The following is a 23,642-nucleotide window of genomic DNA, read 5'->3' on the forward strand; positions in this document are numbered from 1 at the left end:
CAAAAACAAAAAACCTGTTGTCACACTTGAAAGAGAAAAAGCAGCTTTACAAAGTTGTTACAAGAACATATAAAATCCAAACCACACTTATAAAGGGAGTCTCCTGGCCATCTCAAAAGGAAGAGCTTTGGGTGAGACGATCACAAATGTTACTCAGCTAATGCTGAGAGCTAATTGTTAGGTAGGCTGATAAAGAGTCTGGGGCCCTCAAGGAGGTAGGGGTCCAGAGCTCTCAAGATGGAGAAAGGGCAAAATTTTTTTTTTTTTTCCTACACTGCTTTCCCTTAATCACATGAGATGTGTTTTTCTTAAACTCTAAGTTGTAGTGACAACAATCTTTAAGACTAACTTTCTTTAAGACCAGAGTGATAATTACACAACAAAACAACTCATCTTAAACTATGTAACAGAAAATTGGATTAAAGATTTACTAAGCATGGCCATGCCCATCAGAACAGTTTCCCCCTCAGTCAGTCTCTCCCACCCTGAAGCTTCCATAAGCCTCTTATCCTTCTCCATCAGACAGACTGAAAACCACAATCACACAAAACTAACCAATCTAATCACATGGTCCACAGCCTTGTCTAACTCAATGAAACTATGAGCCATGCCATGTAGGGCCACCCAAGACAGATGGGTCATGGTGGAGAGTTCTAATAAAATGTGGTCCACTGGAAAAGGGAATGGCAAAGCACTTCAGTATTCTTGCCTTGAGAACACCGTGAACAGTATGAAAAGGCAAAAAGACAGGACACTGAAAGATGAACTCCGCAGGTCAGTAGGTGCCCAATATGGTACTGAAGATCAGTGGAGAAATAACTCCAGAAAGAATGAAGAGACAGAGCCAAAGCAAAAATAACACCCTGTTGTGGATGTGACTGGTGATGGAAGCAAGCTCCAATGCTGTAAAGAGAAATACTGCATAGGAACCTGTAATGCTGGGTCCACGAATCAAGGCAAATTGCAAGTGCTCAAACAGGAGATGGTAAGAATAAACATTGACATTTTAGGAATCAGTGAACTAAAATGGACTGGAATGGGTGACTTTAGCTCAGTTCAGTTCAGTCGCTCAGTCGTGTCCGACTCTGCGACCCCGTGAATTGCAGCACGCCAGGCCTCCCTGTCCATCACCAACTCCCGAGTTCACCCAAACTCACAATCATCAAGTCGGTGATGCCATCCAGCCATCTCATCCTCTGTTGTCCCCTTCACCTCCTGCCCCCAATCCCTGATAGCATCAGAGCCTTTTCCAATGAGTCAACTCTTTGCATGAGGTAGCCAAAGTACAGGAGTTTCAGCTTTAGCATCATTCCTTCCAAAGAACACCCAGGACTGATCTCCTTTAGAATGGACTGGTTGGATCTCCTTGCAGTCCAAGGGATTCTCAAGAGTCTTCTCCAACACCACAGTTTAAAAGCATCAATTCTTCAGCGCTCAGCCTTCTTCACAGTCCAACTCTCACATCCATACATGACCACAGGAAAAACCGTAGCCTTGACTAGACGAACCTTTGTTGGCAAAGTAATGTCTCTGCTTTTTAATATGCTATCTAGGTTGATCGTAACTTTCCTTCCAAAGAGTAAGCGTCTTTTAATTTCCTGGCTGCGATCACCATCTGCAATGATTCTGGAGCCCCCAAAAATAAAGTCTGACACTGTTTCCACTGTTTCCCCATCTATCTCCCATGAAGTGATGGGACCAGATGCCATGATCTTCAGACGACCATTATATCTACTACTTTGGGCAAGAATCCCTTAGAAGAAATGCAGTAGCCATCACAGTCAACAAAAGAGTCCGAAATGCAGTACTTGGATGCAATCTCAAAAACGGAATGATCTCTATTCATCTCCAAGGCAAACCATTCAATATCATGGTAATCCAAGCCTATGCCCCGACCAGTAATGCTGAAGAAGCTGAAGTAGAATGGTTCTATGAAGACCTACAAGACCTTTTAGAACTAACATCCAAAAAAGATGTCCTCTTCATTATAGGGGACTGGAATGCAAAAGTAGGAAGTCAAGAGACACCTGGAGTAACCAGCAAATTTGGCCTTGGAGTACAGAATGAAGAAGGGCAAAGGCTAATAAGAGTTTTGCCAAGAGAATGCATTGGTCGTAGCAAACACCCTCTTCCAACAACACAAGAGAAGACTCTACACATGGACATCACCAGATGGTAAACACTGAAATCAGACTGATTATATTCTTTGCAGCCAAAGATGGAGAAACTCTATTCAGTCAGCAAAAACAAGACCAGAAGCTGACTGTGGCTCAGAACATGAACTTTTTATTGCCAAATTCAGACTTAAATTGAAGAAAGTAGGGAAAACCACTAGACCATTCAGGTATGAAATGAATAAAATCCCTTACGATTATATAGTGGAAGTGAGAAATGGATTTAAGAAACTAGATCTGATAGACAGAGTACCTGAAGAACTATGGACGAAGGTTCATGACATTGTACAGGAGACAAGGATCAAGACTGCCCTCAAGAAAAAGAAATGCAAAAAAAAAAAAAAAAAGGCTGTCTGAAGAGGTCATACAAATGAAGAGAAGTGAAAAGCAAAGGAGAAAAGGAAAGATATAGCCATCTGAATGCAGAGTTCCAAAGAATAGCAAGGAGAGATAAGAAAGCTTTCCTCAGAGATCAATGCAAAGAAATAGAGGAGAACAATAGAAAGGGAAAGACTAGAGATCTCTTCAAGAAAATTAGAGATACCAAAGGAACATTTCATGCAAAGATGGGCTCAATAAAGGACAGAAATGGTATGGACTTAACAGAAGCAGAAGATATTAAAAGGTGGCAAGAATACACAGAACTATACAAAAAAGATCATCATGATCCAGATGATCACGATGGTGTGATCACTCACTTAGAGCCAGACATCCTAGAATGTGAAGTTAAGTGGGCCTTAGGAAGCATCACTACGAACAAAGCTAGTGGAGGTGATGGCATTCCCATTGAGCTATTTCAAATCCTAAAAGATGATGCTGTGACAGTGTTGCACTCAATATGCCAGCAAATTTGGAAAACACATCCATGGCCATGAGACTGGAAAAGGTCAGTTTTCATTCTAATCCCAAAGAAAGGCGATACCAAAGAATGCTCAAACTACCACACAATTGCACGCATCTCATATACTAGTAAAGTAATGCTCAAAATTCTCCAAGCAGGCTTCAGCAATACGTGAACCGTGAACATCCAGATGTTCAAGCCTGTTTTAGAAAAGGCAGAGGAAGCAGAGATCAAATTGCCAGCATCCACTGGATCATCAAAAAAGGAAGAGTTCCAGAAAAACATCTATTTCTGCTTTATTGACTATGCCAAAGCCTTTGAAAGTGTGATCACAGTAAACTATGGAGAATTCTGAAAGAGATGGGAATACCAGAGCACCTGACTTGCCTTTTGAAATCTGTATATAGGTCAGGAAGCAACAATTAGAACTGGACATGGAACAACAGACTGGTTCCAAATAGGGAAAGGAGTCTGTCAAGACTGTATATTGTCACCCTGCTTATTTAACTTATATGCAGAGTACATCATGAGAAACGCTGGGCTGGATGAAGCACAAGCTGGAATCAAGATTTCTGTGAGAATTATCAATAACCTCAGATAGGCAGATGACACCACCCTTATGGCAGAAAGTGAAGAACTACAGATCCTCTTGATGAAAGTGAAAGAGGAGAATGATAAAGTTGGCTTACAGCTCAACATTCTTATGGCATCTGGTCCTATCACTTCATGGCAAACAGATGGGGAAACAGTGGAAACAGTGGCAGATTTTATTTTTGGGGGCTCCAAAATCATTGCAGATGGTGACTGCAGCCAAGATATTAAAAGACACTTACTTCCTGGAAGGAAAGTTTTGACCAACCTGCTGCTAAGTTGTTTCAGTCGTGTCCGGCTCTGTGCAACCCCATGGACTGCAGCCTACCAGGCTCCTCTGCCCATGGGATTTTCCAGGCATGACCAACCTAGACAGCATATTAAAAAGTAGAGACATTACTTTGCCAACAAATGTCTGTCTAGTCAAGGCTATGGTTTTTCCAGTAGTCATGTATGGATGCAAGAGTTGGACTATAAAGAAAGCTGAACACTGAACTGTGCTTTTGAACTGTGGTGTTGGAGAAGACTCTTGAGAGTCCTTTGGACTGCAAGGAGATCCAACCAGTCCATCCTAAAGGAGATCAGTCCTGAATATTCACTGGAAGGACTGATGGCTGAAGCTGAAACTCCAATACTTTGGCCACCTGATGCAAAGAGCTGACTCTTTTGAAGAGACCCTGATGCTGGGAAAGATTGAAGGCGGGAGGAGAAGGGGACGACAGGGGATGAGATGGTTGCATGGCATCACTGACTCAATGGACATGAGTTTGAGTGGACTCCAGGAGTTGGGTGATGGACAGGGAGGCCTGGCGTGCTGCAATCCCTAGGGTGGCAAAGAGTGGGACAGGACTGAGGGACTGAACTGAACTGAAACTACGTAACAATGTATCCTGCTGGAGGACTTGTTTCTCCTTCAGAAGAACCTTCTGACTAATCCTGTTATCTTAAAATGTATGTTGTGGGAGTGGGTCCTATTGTTAGTTCTAATCTTGTTAATTTAAGATGTATGCTATGGGAGTGGGTCTGTGAAAGTACATAAGGCCTTGATAAGACTAGTTAGTGGGCCACTCTCTGTCCCCCTTCTCATGTCTATGTCAGAAGCTTTCTCTGTCCCTTTTTGTACTTTAATAAACTGCTACATAAAAGCTCTTGAGTGATCAAGCCTGGTCCCTGGTCCTGAAGCTAAATCTTCTTCAGAAATCACAAATCTGACATCATTCACTGTAAGTTATCAGTGCTAGACAATAACAATACAGCAAGCTATTTCTCCAATATATATATATATTTTTTAAAATAATATGGTTTCCTAACAATACCTTTAACGAATGAATAAAATCTTGCAATATGTTTCTAAAACATTGAAATAACATAAGCCTGGCATGACTGACAGTAGCAGTTCTAAATTTAATGATTCTTATATGCATATTCAAATTTCTAGGCACCAAAAGCAACTGAAAACATGTTTGGGTAGAAATATGTTCAAAGGAACTCTGTAGGAAGAAAGGCAAGAAAATGGTTAGGGCTAACTATTTGTTATTTTATATTCTTTAGAAATTTTTTCTTAGATATGACAACAAAAGAACAGGAAACCAAAACAAAACTAGACAAATGGGACTATATTGAACACAAAAATGTTGTGCATCAAGACACAATAATCAACGTGCAAAAGCAACCTACTGGAATGGGAAAAAATACTTGCAGATCATACATCTGATTAGGTGTAATATATTAAAAATATAAAAATAACTCCTACAACAGCAAAAAAAAAAAAAAATCTGATTAAAAAATAGGCAGAGGATCTGCACAGATGTTTTTGCAAAGAAGATATACAAATGGTGAACAAGCACAGGAAAAGATGCTCAACGTCATTAATCATCAGAAAATATAAATCAAAGCCACAATGAGATATCACCTGACAACTGTTAGAATGACTACTATCAAAAAGACAAGTACTGATGAAGACGTGGAGAAAAGGGAACCCTCCTGCACTGCGGATGGAAATGGTAAACTGGTGCAGTCACTGTGGAAAACACTATGGAGGTTCCTTAAAACATTAACAGTAGAACTACCATATGATCTAGCAAACCCACTGCTGGTATATATTTGAAGGAAATGAAATCACTACTTGAAGAGATATCTATATTATCATGTTCACTGTGGTGTTATTCACAATAGCAAACATATTGTTGTTGCTCAGTCGTGTCCAACTCTTTGCAACCCCATGGATTGCAGTACGCAATCCTTACATATCCTGTCTCCCAGTTTGCTCAAACTCATGTCCATCAGGTCGGTGATGCCATCCAACCAGTTCATCCTCTCTTGTCCCCGTCTCCTCCTACCCTCAATCTTTCCCAACATCAGGATATTTTCCAATGAGTTGGCTCATTGCATCAGGTAGCTAAAGTACTGGAGCTTCAGCTTCAGCATCAGTCTCCCAATAAATATGGAAACAACCTAAGAGTCCATTAGCAAATGAATGAAAAAGGATGTGATACACACACACATACACACACACACCTACACACACACATTACTTATGAAGAAAGAAGAAAACTGTGCCATTTGTAACAACTTGGATGGACTTTGAGGGCATCATGCTAAGTGAAATAAGTCACATGAAGACAAATATCACTTATATGTGAAAGGTAAAACAGTCAAAGCAATATAAACACAGTAGATTGGAGCAGTTACCAGGGCTTGGAGGGGTTAGGTCAAAGGGGACAGTCTTCTAGCTAGAAGGTGAATAAGTTCTGGGGATCTAACATATAGAATGGTGATTACCATTAACAATAAGACATTACACAGCTGAAAGCTGCTAACAGAATAAATCTCATGTACTCAAAAAATCAACAGTAATTACGTTTTGTTACTGGATTGTATGAGATCATCATATAATTTAGATATCAATCCCTTACAGATACATGATTTGCAAATACTTCCTCCTACCTTGTAGGTTGCCTTTTCATTTTGCTGATTGTTCCTGTTGTTGTGCAGAAGCTTTTTGGTTTTTATAAAGTCCTATGTAGTAATTTTTGCTTTTTTTTGCCATATCTGAAAAATTGCTATCAACACCAATGTGTTTCACAAAAACTCTCTGTTTTCATCTAGGAGCTTTATGGTTTCAGGTCTTATGTATAAGTCTCTAACCTATTTAAGTTAATTTCCTTAAGTGATGTAAGATAGGGGTCCAATTTTATTCTTTTAAGTATCCAATTCTTCCAACACCATTTACTGAAGACATGTGATATCCCTCATTGAATATTCTCTCACTCCTTGCCAAATACTGGTTGGCTATATATGAGGGGGTTATTGCCACGTGCTCGATTCTGTTCCATTGGTCCACATGTCTATATTTATGTCACTATCAGCCTGTTAGAGTGCCACACTCAATATGCCAGCAAATTTGGAAAACTCAGCAGTGGCCAAAGGACTGGAAAATGTCAGTTTTCATTCCAATCCTAAAGAAAGGCAATGCCAAAGAATGTTCAAACAACTGCACAATTGCACTCATTTCATGTGCCAGCAAAGAAATGCTCAAAATTATCCAAGCTAGGCTTCAAGAGTACCTGAACTGAGAACATCCAGATTTTCAAGCTGGTTTTAGAAAAGGCAGAGATCAAATTGCCAAGATCCAACTGATCATGGAAAAAGCATGAGGATTCCATAAAAACATCTACTTCTGCTTTATTGACTATGCTAAAGCCTTTGACTGTGTGGATCACAATAAACTGTGGAAAATTCTTAAAAGAGATGGGAATTAGGCACCTTACCTGCTGTTTAAGAAACCTGATTGCAGATCGAGAAAAAACGGTTAGAACCAGACATAGAACAATGGACTGTTTTCAAATTGGGAAAGGAGTACGTCAAGGCTGTGTATTGTCACCCTGCAGAGTACATCATGAGAAATGCCAGGTTGGATGAAGCACAAGCAAGACTCAAGATTGCTGGGAGAAATATCAATAACCTCAGATAAGCAGATGACACCACCCTTATGGCAAAGTGAAGAGGAACTAAAGAGCCTCTTGATGAAAGTGAAAGAACAGTGAAAAGCTGGCTTAAAACTCAAGATTCAAAAAACTAATATGGCATCCAGTACCATCAGTTCAGTTGAGTTCAGTTGCTCAGTCGTGTCCGACTCTTTGTGACCTCATGAATCGCAGCACGCTAGGCTTCCCTGTCCAACACCAACTCCCAGAGTTCACTCAAACTCATGTCCATCGAGTCGGTGATGCCATCCAGCCATCTCATTCTCTGCTGTCCCCTTCTCCTCCTGCCCCCAATTCCTCCTAGCATCAGGATCAAGTGGCCAAAGTATTGGAGTTTCAGCTTCACCATCACTCCTTCCAATGAACACCCAGGACTGATCTCCTTTAGGATGGACTGGTTGGATCTCCTTGCAGTCCAAGGGATTCTCAAGAGTCTTCTCCAGTTCAAAAGCATCAATTCTTCAGCGCTCAGCTTTCTTCACAGTCCAACTCTCACATCCATACATGACCACTGGAAAAACCATAGCCTTCATGGCAAATTGATAGGAAAATAATGGAAACAGTAAGATACTTTATTTTCTTGGGCTCCAAAATCACTGCAGATGGTAACTGCAGCCATGAAATTAAAAGAATTAAAAAAATTCTTCCTTGGAAGAAATGCTATGACAAGCCTAGACAGCATATTAAAAAGTAAAGACATTACTTTGCCTGCAAAGGTCCATCTAGTCAAAGTTATGGTTTTTCCAGTAGTCATGTATGGATGTAAGAATTGGACTATAAAGAAAGCTGAGAGCCAAAGAACTGATGCTGTTGAATTGGTGTTAAGAGAAGAGTCTTGACAGTTCCTTAGACTACAAGGAAATCAAACCAGTCAACCATAAAAGAAATCAGCCCTGAATATTCATTGGAAGGACTGATGCTGAAGCTGAAGCTCCAATACTTTGGCCACCTGATGCAAAGAACTGACTCACTGGAAAAGACCCTGATGCTGGGAAAGACTGAAGGTAGGAGAAGGGGTTGACAGAGGATGAGATGGCCAGATGGCACCACTGACTCAATGGACGTAAGTCTGAGCAAGGTCCAGGAGTTGGTGATGGACAGGGAATCCTGGCGAGGTGCAGTCCATGGGGTCACAATGAGTCAGACACCACTAAGCCACTGAACTGAAATGATAGATTTTGGTATGGTCCATTTTCATTTGCTTCAAGATATTTTTCAATTTTCTTTTTGATTTCTCCTTCTTTAGCTGTTTTCTTTAAATTTCCTTTTGATCTACTGGTTGTTCAGGACCGTGTTGTTTAATTTTCACACATTTGTGAATTTTTCAATTTCCTTCTGTTAACGATTTCTAGTATTATACCACTATGGTCAAAAAGAATACTTGTATGGTTTTAATTTTCTTAAATCTGTTAAGACTCACTTTATGGTCTAGCCTATGGTGTATCCTGGAGAACATTCTGTGTGTGCTTGAGAAGAATATATCTTTTAGGTCCATTTGGTTTAAAGCTTGGTTGAAGTCTAGTTTCCTTGTTGATAATCTAGATGATTACCCATTGTTGAAGGTGGGGTAATGATGTCCCTGAAAATTATTTTATTGTTGTCTGTTTCTCTTTCCAGACCTTTGAGGATTTAATACATTTCGGTGCTCCAAAATTGCGTATACATATATTTATGACTGTTATATCTTCTCAATGAATTGAACCCTTTATCATTATATAATGACCTTTTCTGTCTCTAATTACCATTTTTGACTTAACATCTGTTTTGTCTGACATCAGTATAGGTACCCCTGTACTCTTTTGGCTTTCACTTGCATGAAGTATCTTTTTCATCTCTTCACTCTGAGCCCGTGTGTGTGTCATCAAAGCTGAAGTGAGTCTCTGGTAAGTACCATATATTACTTTTTGTTTGTTTGTTTTTTAAATCCATCCAGCCACTCTATGCCATTTGACTGGAGAATTCAATCCATTTATATTTAGCAAAATTATTGACAGATAAGATATTACAAATTCCATCTTACAGTTTTCCGGCTGTTTTTAGTTTCTTTGTTCTCTCACTGTCTTCCTTAGTAAACTAATGGTTTTCTGTGGTTGTGCATCTTTTGTGTATCTAGGTTTTTGCTTTGCTTTGTGGTTTCCAGGCTTACATAAAACACCTTATTGATGTAACAATCTATTTTATGCTGATGACAAATTTAATCACATACAAAAACTACTCTTTTACTCCCCTCTACCTTTAATGTATTTTGATGTATGGTTTACCTCTTTTTATATTTTATATTCATTAACAAATTATTATAGCTAGTTAATTTTAATACACTTGTTCTTTAATCTTATACCATCATTTTAGAGTACTAGAGTATTCTTAATTTGATTATATACTTACCTTTACCAGTGTGTTGTATTTATATTTTTATACATTTTCATGTTATTTCATGTTATCATGTTAGTTGTATGTGTATTTTAATGCATTTTCATTTTATTAATTAGCACCCTCTTATTTCAGCTACAAGAAATCCTTTCAACACTTCTTTTATGGCAGAACTAGTGGTGATGAACTCCTTCAGCCTTTGTGTCTGAGAAATCTTTCTCCTTCATTTGTGAATCATGGACTAAAGAAGGAAGGTTTCTCCTGGCACTAAGCTGTGCTGCCACATGGTGAGGGGACACAGGTGAAGTCAAACTGCTTTTTTCAGCCTCTTCAGTGTGTCCAAACATGTGTTGATATTGTTTTTGCTCCAATGGAATGCTAAATCGTCTCCTCTGGAAACCCAGATTTCCACAGAAGCTCCCTCATCTGTGGGAACAGTCTAGATCAGTGTTCTCTGGGTGCTCCCAGACTGCAGTCAAGAGGGGCTAAAACTGGTTCACAGATCACTTGAGAGCCACAGCCAGGACCAAAGTCTGCCTGCCTATTGCCTAATGCACAGTGGGCAAGGCTCCTTCTGGGTCCCTTAATGTATGGTGATGGATCCCACAGCTGCCACAAAGACACTCATTTGTGGGTGGATACAGGATATTTGGTGCATAGAGAGGGAAGACAAGAATGAGGGATGTGTTAAGCTCATGACTAAAAAAATGTTTTTAACCGTGTGAAATATTTTTGATTGAAATTTTAAAAACAAAAGGAAAAAAAAGTCACCTAACTAAGCCTAACTACTTTCTGTCCCCAGTGAGAAAGATTAAGTGTTGGTACAGAGAATTAATGCATTTTATTGTGTTCACTTCAGTGACCAAACATCTCCTATCCTCCCCTACTTGGGCCACTGCCCTACCTTGCTGGCCTTCACACCAAAATTCTTTAGGGCAGACCTTAGTACTGACGCCTACATACTGATGCACACACACCTTTTTCTGTGGTAATACGGCCTCTGCCCCCCTTTCCCATCAAATTGTTCTTTGGAAGTTCTTTTATTGAGATTAGTATCATCTGTCTCAACCCTTGTGCAGTGTTTCACCTAAGAACTCTTTCTCCTAGCCTGGATTCTATAACACTTCTTTCTACCTTTCTAACTACTCTGTCTCTAACAGTTCCCTAAAACTAGATGTTACCTATGGTCCTGCCTGCCCTGACATCCCCTTCCATTCTCTGTTCAATCTCCTTTAATCATTCCATCCACATTTGTGTGTGTCCCAGTTATTGTCAACTTGTCACCCCAGTATGGTTGTTCCCAGACTCAACCTCTCTCCCAAACCCCAATAAATGAACTTCCAGCCATCTTTAGTCTCTATATGATCTGTCTAACTGTCATGGCTTTTTTAAACAAATAGATCCACCCCTATATCATGCACCTGCAACATATAAAAGCAGTTTTCTAAGATTCACATTATTCACTGCCATAGATCACTTATTTTCATCTGTTTTGAGTTCTGTGATGTTTTTTAATCATTATGCATCTTTCCATTGATGGCACTGCTTCACTTCTTGGCTTGAAGCTCAACAAAGATGCTCTGGCTGAGTCTACTGATTGTCTCCCTCAAAACAAATCAAGGTCTTCTGCTGGCCAAGCTGTCTTTGGCTACTGCTAATAATCTTGCCAAGTGTGAGAACCTCTAAATTGATAACACATTTCACTGCTGACTGGCCCTTGAGCAATCAAGACTAAAACCCATCTACACGTTCCTCCAGACACCTGCCTGATCTCTTGTGTTTCTTTTGGGTATCAATGGCTTCGTTACCCGCACTGACTCCAAATCTAAATTGTCTCAGTCACAGTTGATTCCTCACTAGTCCCTCCTCTTTTTATTATAGTAAAAACATAAGACAATTTACCACCTTAACCATTTTTCAGTTCAGTCCAGTCGCTCAGCTGTGTCTGACTCTTTGTGACCCTGTGAACCGCTGTCTAGGTTGATCATAACTTTCCTTGCAAGGAGTAAGCGTCTTTTAATTTCATGGCTGCAATCATTATCTACAGTGATTTTAGAGCCCCCAAAAATAAAGTCTGCCACTGTTTCCCCATCTATTTCCCATGAAGTGATGGGACCTCATGCCATAATCTTTGTTTTCTGAAAGTTGAGCTTTAAGCCAACTTTTATCAAGAGGCTCTTTAGTTATTCTTCCCTTTCTGCCTTAAGAGTGGTGTCATCTGCATATTGAGGTTATTGATATTTCTCCTGGCAGTCTTGATTCCAGCTTGTGCTTCATCCAGTCCAGCATTTCTCATGATGTACCCTGCATATAAGTTAAATAAACAGGGTGACAATATACAGCCTTGACGTACTCCTTTTCCTATTTGGAACCAGTCTGTTGTTCCATGTCCAGTTCTAACCGTTGCTTCCTGTCCTGCATACAGGTTTCTCAAGAGGCAGGTCAGGTGGTCTGGTATTCCCATCTCTTTCAGAATTTTCCACAGTTTGTTGTGATCCATACTGTCAAAGGCTTTGGCATAGTCAATAAAGCAGAAATAGATGTTTTTCTGGAACTCTCTTGCTTTTTTGATGATCCACCAGATGTTGGCAATTTGATCTCTGGTTCCTCTGCCTTTTCTAAAACAGGCTTGAACATCTGGAAGACCACGGTTCATGTACTGTTGAAGCCTGGCTTGGAGGATTTTGAGCATTACTTTACTAGCGTGTGAGGAGGACAACTGTGTGGTAGTTTGAGCATTCTTTGGCATTGCCTTTCTTTGGGACTGGAATGAAAACTGACCTTTTCCAGTCTTATGGCCATTGCTGAGTTTTCCAAATTTGCTAGCATATTGAGTGCAGCACTTTCACAGCATCATCTTTTAGAATTTGAAATAGCTCAACTGGAATTCCATCACCACCACTAGCTTTATTCGTAGTGATGCTTCCTAAGGCCAACTTGACTTCACATTCCAGGATGTCTGGCTCTAGGTGAATGATCACACCATCATGATTATCTGGGTTGTGAAGATCTTTTTTGTACAGTTCTTCTCTGTATTCTTGCCACCTCTTCTTAATATCTTCTGCTTCTGTTAGGCCCATACCATTTCTGTCCTTTATTGAGCCCATCTTTGCATGCAATGTTGCCTTGGTATCTCTAATTTTCTTGAAGAGATCTCTAGTCTTTCCCATTCTATTGCTTTCCTCAATTTCTTTTCATTGATCACTGAGGAAGGCTTTCTTATTTGTCCTTGCTATTCTTTGGAACTCTGCATTCAAATGGCTATATCTTTCCTTTTCCCCTTTGCTTTTCGCTTCTCTTCTTTTCACACCTATTTGTAAGGCCTCCTCAGACAGCCATTTTGCTTTTTTGCATTTCTTTTTCTTGGGGATCCCTGTCTCCTGTACAATGTCACAAACCTCCGTCCATAGTTCATCAGGCACTCTGTCTATCAGATCTAGTCCCTTAAATCTAGTTCTCACTTCCATTTTATAATCATAAGGGATTTGATTTAGGTCATACCTGAATGGTCTAGTGGTTTTCCCCACTTTCTTCAATTTAAGTCTGAATTTGCCAATAAGGAGTTCATGATTTGAGCCACAGTCAGCTTCTGGTCTTGTTTTTGCTCACTGTATAGTCATATTTACCCACTTTTAAGTATGCATATAGTTCAGCAGTGTTATGTATGCTCACACTGTAAAGTCTAAAACTGTGTACCCAGTAAACAACTCTTCTCTTCCTCCATCCCCTCCTCTCTATAACCTCTAAAATAAATTGCTTCTCAAATCCTGGGAATCCTCAATAGTAACTCTGGAAAGTCATAAGATTTAGTGATACAAGGGACCTGACCACAACTTCCGTATGAAAGAGTAATCTCTAAAATGTTCACATTCAATGGGTATCTGGCTATCGTTTGCAGACATGAGCAGAGAGCAAAGCAGCCACATCACCCTTGAGCACTCACTACAAGCTTCTTTATGTTGCACTAAAATCTTTCTCCTTAATTTTTAACACTGATTCTACTTATACTCACCACAGAACAAGGTTAAGCTCTTTCTCTCATGAAATTCCCTCAAACTTTTACAGAGAACATGATATTCTCCAGAATTTTACAAATTCTTTTGACTACTCCTTGTAAAACATAGTTTCAGGTCTTCAACATCATCCTGGCTCTGAATTCAGTGCTTCAGTTCATCACTCTCTCTTAAAACATGTAATTGAAAATGAGCTCAATTTCATAGATATAATCTGACCTGGGTGGAAGAGAATGAGATAATCACCTTACATCTTTATAGATATAATTACATTTCTGATTGCTATTGAATCCACGATCAACAAAAACCCTAATATCTTTGGACTGGTTTGGCCAATACAAGCCTAATACTTGTCACAAGGGCTTCCCTGGTGGCTCAGATTGTAAAGAGTCTGCCTGCAAACTCTTTACCATGAAATCTACAAACCCAGAGACCCATGTTCGATCCCTGGTCAGGAAGTTCCCCTGGAGAAGGAAATGGCAACCGACTCTAGTATTCTTGCCTGTAGAATCCCACGGACGGAGGAGCTTTGCTGACTACAGTTCATGGGGTCACGAAGAGTTGGACACAACTGAGCAACTGAGCAACTTCACTTCCTTCCTTCCTTCCTTCCTTCCTTGTCATAAAGCTGAGATAAGAGATTCTTCCTTTTCACTAAATGAATTGTTATTCAGATTTCTGTATCTCAGTAAGGTATAGTAAAACTGAGCAGCTACTGCACATTGGCAATACATATGCACCCACTGAAATGTACCTACAAAGCTTTACCTAAAATGTAATGCTGAAGGGCAGAACATTTCAGTCTAGTCTGTTTCCTGTACTTATATCCAGGGTCAGTTCCAAGAGCCACAACCTTCTCTCTATCTTCACTACCCTAATTCTGTTACCAACCTTACTTACTCTTTCCAGTCCTCCCACCCATATGTTAACAGAATATTCTGTTTATGGCACAGAGCTTTTATTGTGGTATTAGTGATTTGCCTCTACTAGTTTCCTCTGCCACTGAGTAAAGCCAACCAGTAATCACACTGCCATTTGATGACCAGTTCCTTCTCTCTAAAAGAGCATGATTCCCAGCAGTATTAACTATGCTATAGCCATGCAATACACATTAAACATATATATTATACATATATAATGTACACAAGCATTCTTCCTTATATATAAGAAATCTCTTCACTCTGTAGAGCAACTGAATTTTCCTGTTTTATTCCCTCCTACAAATAAAACTAGTTTGTCAGAAATGAGAGATACTCACTAGGACTTATCACACCAGGTCTAAAAGGCTCAAGTCGCTCATCTCAAATTAAGCTGATGAAGTCAACAATACAAGCCCAAAGTTCTTTTTGTTTTGCACCCTCTGATAAGAAACAAAGTAGTCTTCATACCTGATTTCTACACAACAAGAACCTTTTTGATCAAAATTAAATACCAAGAGGGGTTCATATAATTCCTCTATACTCCATCTAGGGCAGAATCCTATCTGAAAAGTGAGGTTAAGTGACTGGATAACAACAGTATTTTAAGTCCACAAACAGCTTACCTCTGAGAAAGTGTTCTGGGGAAAATAAAGATATCTCTAGTCTTCATTTTCTTAATTAATACAATTAAAGTGTTAGACTAGATAACTGCTAAGTTCCCAACTAGTGCTAGCACTCCATGAGTCTTTCATTCTGAATACTATTAGTTTCTGCTGCTGCTGCTGCTGCTGCTGCTGCTAAGTCACTTCAGTCATGTCCGACTCTGTGCGACCCCACAGATGGCAGCCCATCAGGCTCCACCGTCCCTGGGATTCTCCAGGCAAGAACACTGGAGCAGGTTGCCATTTCCTTCTCCAATGCATGAAACTGAAAAGTGAAAGTGAAGTCGCTCAGTCGTGTCCGACTCCTAGCGACCCCATGGACGGCAGCCTACCAGGCTCCTCTGCCCATGGGATTTTCCAGGCAAGAGTACCAGAGTGGGGTGCCATTGCCTTCTCCAACTATTAGTTTCTAGGGGTGAAAAAACCCATATATGTATCTCCAGCAGCCCCATTAACACACAATTTGGTGAAACCTGAGAACAGCTAACTCATGTCAGCTAGAAAAACTGTCAACAAAGCAAAACAGACTGCGTATAGTTAACTAGGACATAAATGAGGACTATAATGAATTTAAGAATATAAAAATGATTAATTCTTTTAAGAGCTGTCATTTAAGTCAGCAAACAATCAAGCAGCAGCAGCGGTGCACATCAAATGCTTTCATTATCTTCCAAAGGAAGAATTTTCTTTAGTAGTACATTAACATAGCAATAGACTTTCAATAAACAGCATCTACTCTTTATTATGAATATCACAAAGTCAAGGCTGGTGACACCATTATTAGAACCACTCTCTCAAGTTTCTTTCAAGAGGGCTGTTTCCAAAATCATGAGTTTATTTTGACAGATGTTTACCCCAAGTAGTGATTCCTAGCCTAAATTATAGGAATGCAAAAATGACTAATGGAAACTGACAGCAGAAGAAAATGTCATGGGATGAGCTCTCACAGAGAATAGAGCATAATCTGGATATACTAAAATTGGGTGTGAGTTGACTATTACTGGCCAATAAACTCCTTGGAATCAGGGGTTAAATCACACTGAACCTGTTATCATCCACAGCAGTTCAGGCAATACCAGGCACACAGATGGTAGTTTTGAAAGGACTGACTACTGGGTCTAAGCTCAGCAGCCAAGAGATAACTAGAAGAATTGGGACCAGAGAACACAGATTTATGAAGAAATAAAAGAGCATGAGGGCAGGAAATGCTCAGCATCGGTAGTTTATGGTCCCCAGAAAGGTTGATACCTTGGAGCTCCAAATGGGAACAAGGTTCAAAATGACCTAGAGTTGTGTGAAAAATGGGTTTATGGAAGGAAGACAGTAGTCACAAGGAGGTAGGAAGAGGGAGTCTCAGTAGAGACAACAGTACAGATTTTGAAGTTGCTGGCAGCAAGAGAAACAAAGTGCAGAGGGAAGGAACAACGGAGGCCTGAAGGCGTAGAGAGAAAATAGGCTGCAGAGCGAGTGCTGCAGACTGACAGCGAGCCAGTGCAGAACTGAGGATGGTGACAGTGAGAGAGGAACAGTCTGGAAGTCTACCCTCCTACCCACCTTCCTGGTGAGTCACTCTCTTTAAGGGGGAGTACCACTTAAAGAAGTTTGCCCCCAACAAACAGGTAGGGGAAAAAGCAAAGTTTCATTTACGATAACGGGAGAGAGGGCACACATGAAAACAGCTGGCACATAACAATGCTTGATCATCGCACAAGCACAGTGGGAAGGCTAAAGTAGGGCAGTATGGGGTTCATGGACAGGCCTAGGATATACAAACAGATAATAGGGTTAAGTGCAAGGAGAATGAGAAATAAACTGAAAGCATGTCAGAGACAGGAGAAAGGGACTTCTTCACAGGTAGCTTTATTACAGAGGAATGCCAGGTTCCTCAGAGTTTCAGCTGGTTTGAAAATGAGAGTAAATATTTCCCCAAAGGTCAGTTAGAATCTATATTAACCAGCTTCTCAGATTTTTAGTGTGGTGAGTGTTGAGATGTTGGAATGACTAAGAATCTGGAATTTATTGCTTCCCTTAAATTTGTTAGAAATTCTCACAATTCAACCACTGGTAACTTTTGTTTATCAACAAAGAAGGCTGAATAAAATTTGTATTTCAAATTAAAATCTAACTTCCAAAAGCATCTTTTACTGAGACTATTAAAATGCACCTGAAGTTGTAAGTTCAGTTTTTATCTCCTCTATATTTTCAGTCCAGCAAAAATGCTCAAAGTCTTAATGATTTGGGGAATGAATTAAATATAGACATCACTCAAAACACATCAGAAGAGTCCACAAACCAGCATTCTCCAAACAAGTCCACACTCTTAGGAGATGTGAAAGTTTTCATTTTTAGGTATACAGCAAAAATAATTTCATACAGCTTTTTAGCTAAGAAAACCACCACTCAAGAACATAACAAAGGTTGATTACAGTCCAGAACACCAGGCTTCAATATGCAGGTCATTTTGCCTGGCTGGTCTGGTGACCCTTGATTGTTCATGGTTTGAGGCTCTTCACAACCCTAGAAAATAGCATGGGCCAGGGCGTGGGGCTGGGACTGAAACCAAGGGAGGGGGGCACCAGGCTGGGCAGAGCAGACTCTCCTGCACTGCTCAGACCTCCTACCTTCTCCACCTGGTTTCCCACATTTTTTACTTTTTCTAAAGATGCTGATACTAAGAAAAACAAGCACCACTCACAGAGATTCCCATAGAATATCTTCACTCTTCTATTATACCTGCACAATTTAACTATAATGAATACAACAGAGCTCATTCCCAATCTCCAAGAGAAAGGAATGATGCAGATCTTGTGCCCAGAGCCCTGGTGAATTTTCAGAGGATAAGGATGCTCCAGTCTCAACACACAGTTATACCTTAGATCAGAAAGTACGCTGAGGTCATGTAACTTTCTTCACTTTCCCACCCTCTCTCTCAACCTTCTTTCTCCCCTCTCCTTCTTTCCATGTATGTATGGACTTCTATATGCATTAACTTGTCTATTGCTCTTTATTTCTTCCTTTCTTTCTTTCTTGCTTGTATGTCTCAGACCCTACTTAAAAGCCTAGGAGAGGGGAAAAAAGTTAAGATTTTAACTTCCATCTATTACCATTTTTATGGAAATACCTTCACTCTCCTAGATCTATTCACATGTTCTAATTTGAACTTGAAAGCAATTTAGGTGTCTGGGTAGGCCTCTGGACACATAAGTACTTGAATTGTAAAAATAAACGAGGAAGGGATTGAAAAACAATAAGGCAGAAAAAGAGAACTCTAGGTATTTTCCTGTGTTGACTCTTTACCTTCTGTTTGCTTAAGATAAAAACAACATTCAGATATTTTCATTATGAAGAACTACTTTAGTATTATACTGGATTATTTATTTTAGAAAGAGCATCCCAGGTGGCTCAGTGGGTAAAGAATTCTGCCTGCAATGCAGGAGACATGGATTTGATCTCTGGGTTGGAAAGATCCCCTGGAGGAAGGCATGGCAACCCATTCCAGTATTCTTTCCTGGAGAATCCCATGGACAGAGGAGCCTGTGGGTTGCAAAGAGTTGGCCATGACTGAAGTGACTGAGTACACACACACATTTATTTTAGAAAGTTTCCTGCAGCTAGTTATCAATACACCAAAGTTATGGAAACAGCTTGACTATATGAAATTGGTCACTGCAATTTTATTTCTTTATAAGTATAAGAAATATGTAGATGAAATAATATGACTGAATTGCTCCAAAATAATACAAGAATTCAAAAATTCATCAAGCTGTAGATGTCTAATTTGCATACTTTACATGTTTACTAGTCTGCACTAAAAAGTTTACAGAAAAAATTATAACATAGGAAAGAGAAGTCAAGAAGGGTGTAGTTAAAATAAAATTATTCATGAATTGACAACTCTCAGTGTTGGGTAGTGAGTACTATTCCATTTTTGCATGGTTGCAACTTTTCATAATAAAAGATGCTGTAAAATGTTACTTAGAAATGAGCAATTTTAAGATTCAGATGCATGGTATGAGATGCAGTACATCTTTTAAAATAAGACTGATTATAGTGTGTAAATATGATAAATCAAATTTTATTTGTAATTTTGTTGAAAGTGATAGTTTTTTCATAAAAAATTCTTGGCATAATTATGTAGAAAGAGTCTGTATACTAAGATGTAGAGGTGTTGTAATTCTAGTAGAAAATTGTTGACATTCTGTCATAAACTACAATAAATTTAAAACTGTAAAGAAGAGAAAGAAATAATAAAATATTATTGTATTCTAAAACACAGTAAGTGAGTTTGTTCTGATGTGAGTAAAACTAAGAGTTCTACCACAGCATGAGAACTATGTATGGAAATTTTTTGCATTAATCCTACTTTATTCCTTCTCTTTCTATCTCTTAAAACTCAGTAACATTGATCAAGTATGAAGGACAACTAGCAGTCCAAGAAAGATATTAACTAGAGATTGCTTTATGTAGAAAAAACTATCCAAAAAAAACCGCACAAAGCCTCTTTGGCTTTCGTAATATAAATCACTTAGAACAGGTGCATTATGTCTAGCAATTAACAGGTCTAATGGATTTCTATTTAGCTGAAGAACAGAATCGGCTGCAATGGAGAACGCATCAATAAATACAAATTTGTGTTTGGTTTTCTTAAAATACCTCATCCCACTCAAAAGAACTATATGAATATTGCTACATGTTATAATGTATTGCCCAGCTTACAGAAATTACATTCTAAAAGTTTACCTGTAATTAAGCATTCTGGGACTCAGATCACATTTTCCCACTGAAACAATTTTACAAAGGGTAGTTAAGCCAATCAGGCCACCCCAGAGAAATCTATAAATTTCAAAATTACTGGACCTGGTATGGTTTATTGCAGCACTTTTTTTCCCCAACTAACCCCTTTGTACTACTATTACTTTGATAAACGCAATAGGGATTCTAGGAATAAAGCTCCTGTCAGATACTCTGCCTTGCATGAATCTATGTTCCTTAGTTATCAGAGTAGGCAGAGTGGAGGAGAGTTTAGATGAGGGGCTTTTGCATTTGAAGGGTACAGGAAGTTGGGGCCCTACAATTTACTAAGGGGCAGCAGTCTTGGAACGTTCTTGAGTAACCTGCTTCTACTGGGTCTCACAGATACAGGGTGGAGATGTGGACTGTATCTTTCACCAGGTTTATCATCTAGAAAATGTTTTTTTTTTATTAGAAACTTTTTAATAATCATTTTTAATATGAGTTTTTTAAATGTTTATAAACTCAGAGCTAAATAAATTATAGGTTACTCCTGTGTACTTTAGCTACACCCAAAGCTGTGACAATAATCTGCTCCGTGACTGGACAGCCACAGGCCTCTGCCCACTATAAGGAGAGGATGCCACCAGGAGGTCCTGAAAACCAGCATTTACTCTAAGCAGAGGGCTGCCTCTAGTTGAAGTCAACATTTCTCCTCTACTCACAGTCAACTAGATTTCATTGCTTTGAAAATGTTTAAGCCAAAATCATTGCAAATGGTGAATGCGGCCATGAAATTAAAAGACGCTTACTCCTTGGAAGGAAAGTTATGACCAACCTAGATAGCATATTCAAAAGCAGAGACATTACTTTGCCAACAAAGGTCCGTCTAGTCAAGGCTATGGTTTTTCCAATAGTCATGTATGGATGTGAGAGTTGGACTGTGAAGAAAGCTGAATGCCGAAGAATTGATGCTTTTGAACTGTGGTGTTGGAGAAGACTCTTCAAAGTCCCTTGGACTGCAAGGAGATCCAACCAGTCCATTCTGAAGGAGATCAGCCCGGGGATTTCTTTGGAAGGAATGATGCTAAAGCTGAAACTCCAGTACTTTGGCCACCTCATGCGAAGAGTTGACTCATTGGAAAAGACTCTGATGTTAGGAGGGATTGGGGGCAGGAAGAAAAGGGGACAACAGAGGATGAGATGGCTAGATGGCATCACTGATCTCGATGGACATGAGTCTGGGTGAACTCCAGGAGGTGGTGATGGACAGGGAGGCCTGGCATGCTGCAATTCATGGGGTCGCAAAGAGTCAGACACGACTGAGCGACTGAACTGAACTGAACTGAAGCCACAAGTTGTTTTCTTGGATACAAGAAAAGGTTGCAAAAAGCAGGGATAAAATGACTTAATTTCATATGTAAACACTTTTTTAAACCCTATTAATTTGACAGTGTGAAAGAAAAACATAGAGATTCAATATTTGCATAAAATGATCTACTCTATCATTTAGGCCTAATATCATGTACTTCTGCTGCTGCTGTTAAGTCGCTTCAGTCGTGTCTGACTCTGTGCGACTCATAGATGGCAGCCCACCAGGCTCCCCCGTCCCTAGGATTCTCCAGGCAAGAACACTGGAGTGGGTTGCCATTTCCTTCTCCAATGCATGAAAGTGAAAAGTGAAAGTGAACTTGCTCAGTCGTGTCCAACTCTTAGCGACCCCATGGACCACAGCCTACCAGGCTCCTCCATCCATGGGATTTTCCAGGCAAGAGTACTGGAGTGGGGTGCCATCGCCTTCTCCGAATATCATGTACAGTTTATGTTTTTCTTTAAAATTCAGAACTCTATGAGTATGCTTCAATTATGCAGTGCTATAATACCAGTATAAGATTTTAAATGTATTTTTTTAATGTGCAGATCTAAAAACATGAGACAAATTTCCAGAAATCACTATAGAATCATATTAGAAATCAAGAGTTTCAGATTCTTCCTGTCTCAAATTCAGTCAAGATTTATTCCACTTGCCTGCATAGGTGTTGGCCTTGTTTAGGAGGTCCGTGCATGCGTGCATATCAGCAAAAGCCCGGATTCCTAAGCAGTTGACAGGGTGAAGCTGAGATTCCAAAAATTCACAGCAAGTCTTCTTCACATCCTGTAACTGTAACAGACCAGCTGCTGGGAGAAGTACCTGTAACACAACAAGTGAGCATGCTTATCCGACTGGCTAGAAGTTTACTCTTCATTCTTCAGGGATTCAGCCACAGCTCAATATCTGCACCCAGACCCCAGCATCCCATAGAGAAGTAATGTAACTATTATTTGCAAAAAGGATGATGCCTCCTTCCAATCTCCGTAATATCTATGGAATCTTTCAAAGGTCTCTTCTTGGTCACAAGAATATAAGAGACATCAGATTATACTAGATTAACAATTCTTTTCATAGATCTAAACAACTGTTCCTTTGAATTTTAAAAACATAAATTATTAGACTGCTAGGGGGTGCCATGGTTCCATGAAAATGATTTTCTTCCCTTAGAGTAGTCATGAGATTCAGTGATTTGTGAAGAAGGGGTGAGCACAGAGTAATAATACTAGAGTGGCTTGCCATGTCCTCCTCCAGGGTGTCTTCCTAACCCAGGAATTGAACCCAGAACTCCCACATTGCAGGCAGATTCTTTACTGTCTGAGCCATAAGGAAAGCCCACACCAAAGCTTCATCTTTTTGTTATTCCACTAAGTAACACCACAAACTACTTTCCTTAGCGGGGTAGAACGATTTAAAACTCAACAGTCTAAATGCAAGCAACTTCTTTGAAATATATGTGCTAAAAAAGAAAACAAAAGGAGTAATTATTTAATAATAACTTTTTAATTTATATTTTTATTTCAGTATCTCCATAAGACTCTGTATTAATTAGGTTATTCTTTGGGATTTAATCAGTGTCTTCACTATAAATATGATATCCAACACAATTACTTTTCAAATAGGCCAATAATGGAAACATTTTTATTTGTACGTAAATTAGTACAATGCTATGTAAAGGACCATACTGGAAAGTCAAATTGGAAAACTTTATAAAAAAGAAGCTGGCAAATCCTTCTATAAAAGCCAAAAAGGTGTGTGTGGGGGGGGGGGGAGGGGACTATTAGAACAACAGTCAATTTTAGAAAAGGTAACCTGGGCATATTAGCATAAAAATTAAGTTAAGTTCTAAGTTCCTTCAGGAACTGATTTTCATATATTCCAAGCTGCGGCCCAGAGAAAATGAGAAAAGAGAGTAGTTTTAAATATCCTTCAAAATTTTCCTAATGTATGCAGTAAGTCCTAAATGTAGAAGAGAAAAAGTGCAT

General features: G+C 39.5%; 1 protein-coding gene across 3 annotated transcripts in view; it reads right to left on the reverse strand.

The window, feature by feature from the left end:
* Positions 1-23,642, reverse strand: part of KLHL2 (kelch like family member 2) — a 171,388-nt gene that overhangs the window by 57,750 nt on the left and 89,996 nt on the right. For all 3 annotated transcript variants that reach the window (XM_027513526.1, XM_027513527.1, XM_027513528.1), the window contains one exon: positions 22,317-22,479. In XM_027513526.1, the coding sequence (XP_027369327.1) occupies positions 22,317-22,479 (163 nt within the window). The remainder of the gene's footprint in view (positions 1-22,316; positions 22,480-23,642) is intronic.

The sequence above is a fragment of the Bos indicus x Bos taurus genome, chromosome 17 (genome assembly GCF_003369695.1).
Source record: "Bos indicus x Bos taurus breed Angus x Brahman F1 hybrid chromosome 17, Bos_hybrid_MaternalHap_v2.0, whole genome shotgun sequence".
Lineage (NCBI taxonomy): Eukaryota > Metazoa > Chordata > Mammalia > Artiodactyla > Bovidae > Bos > Bos indicus x Bos taurus.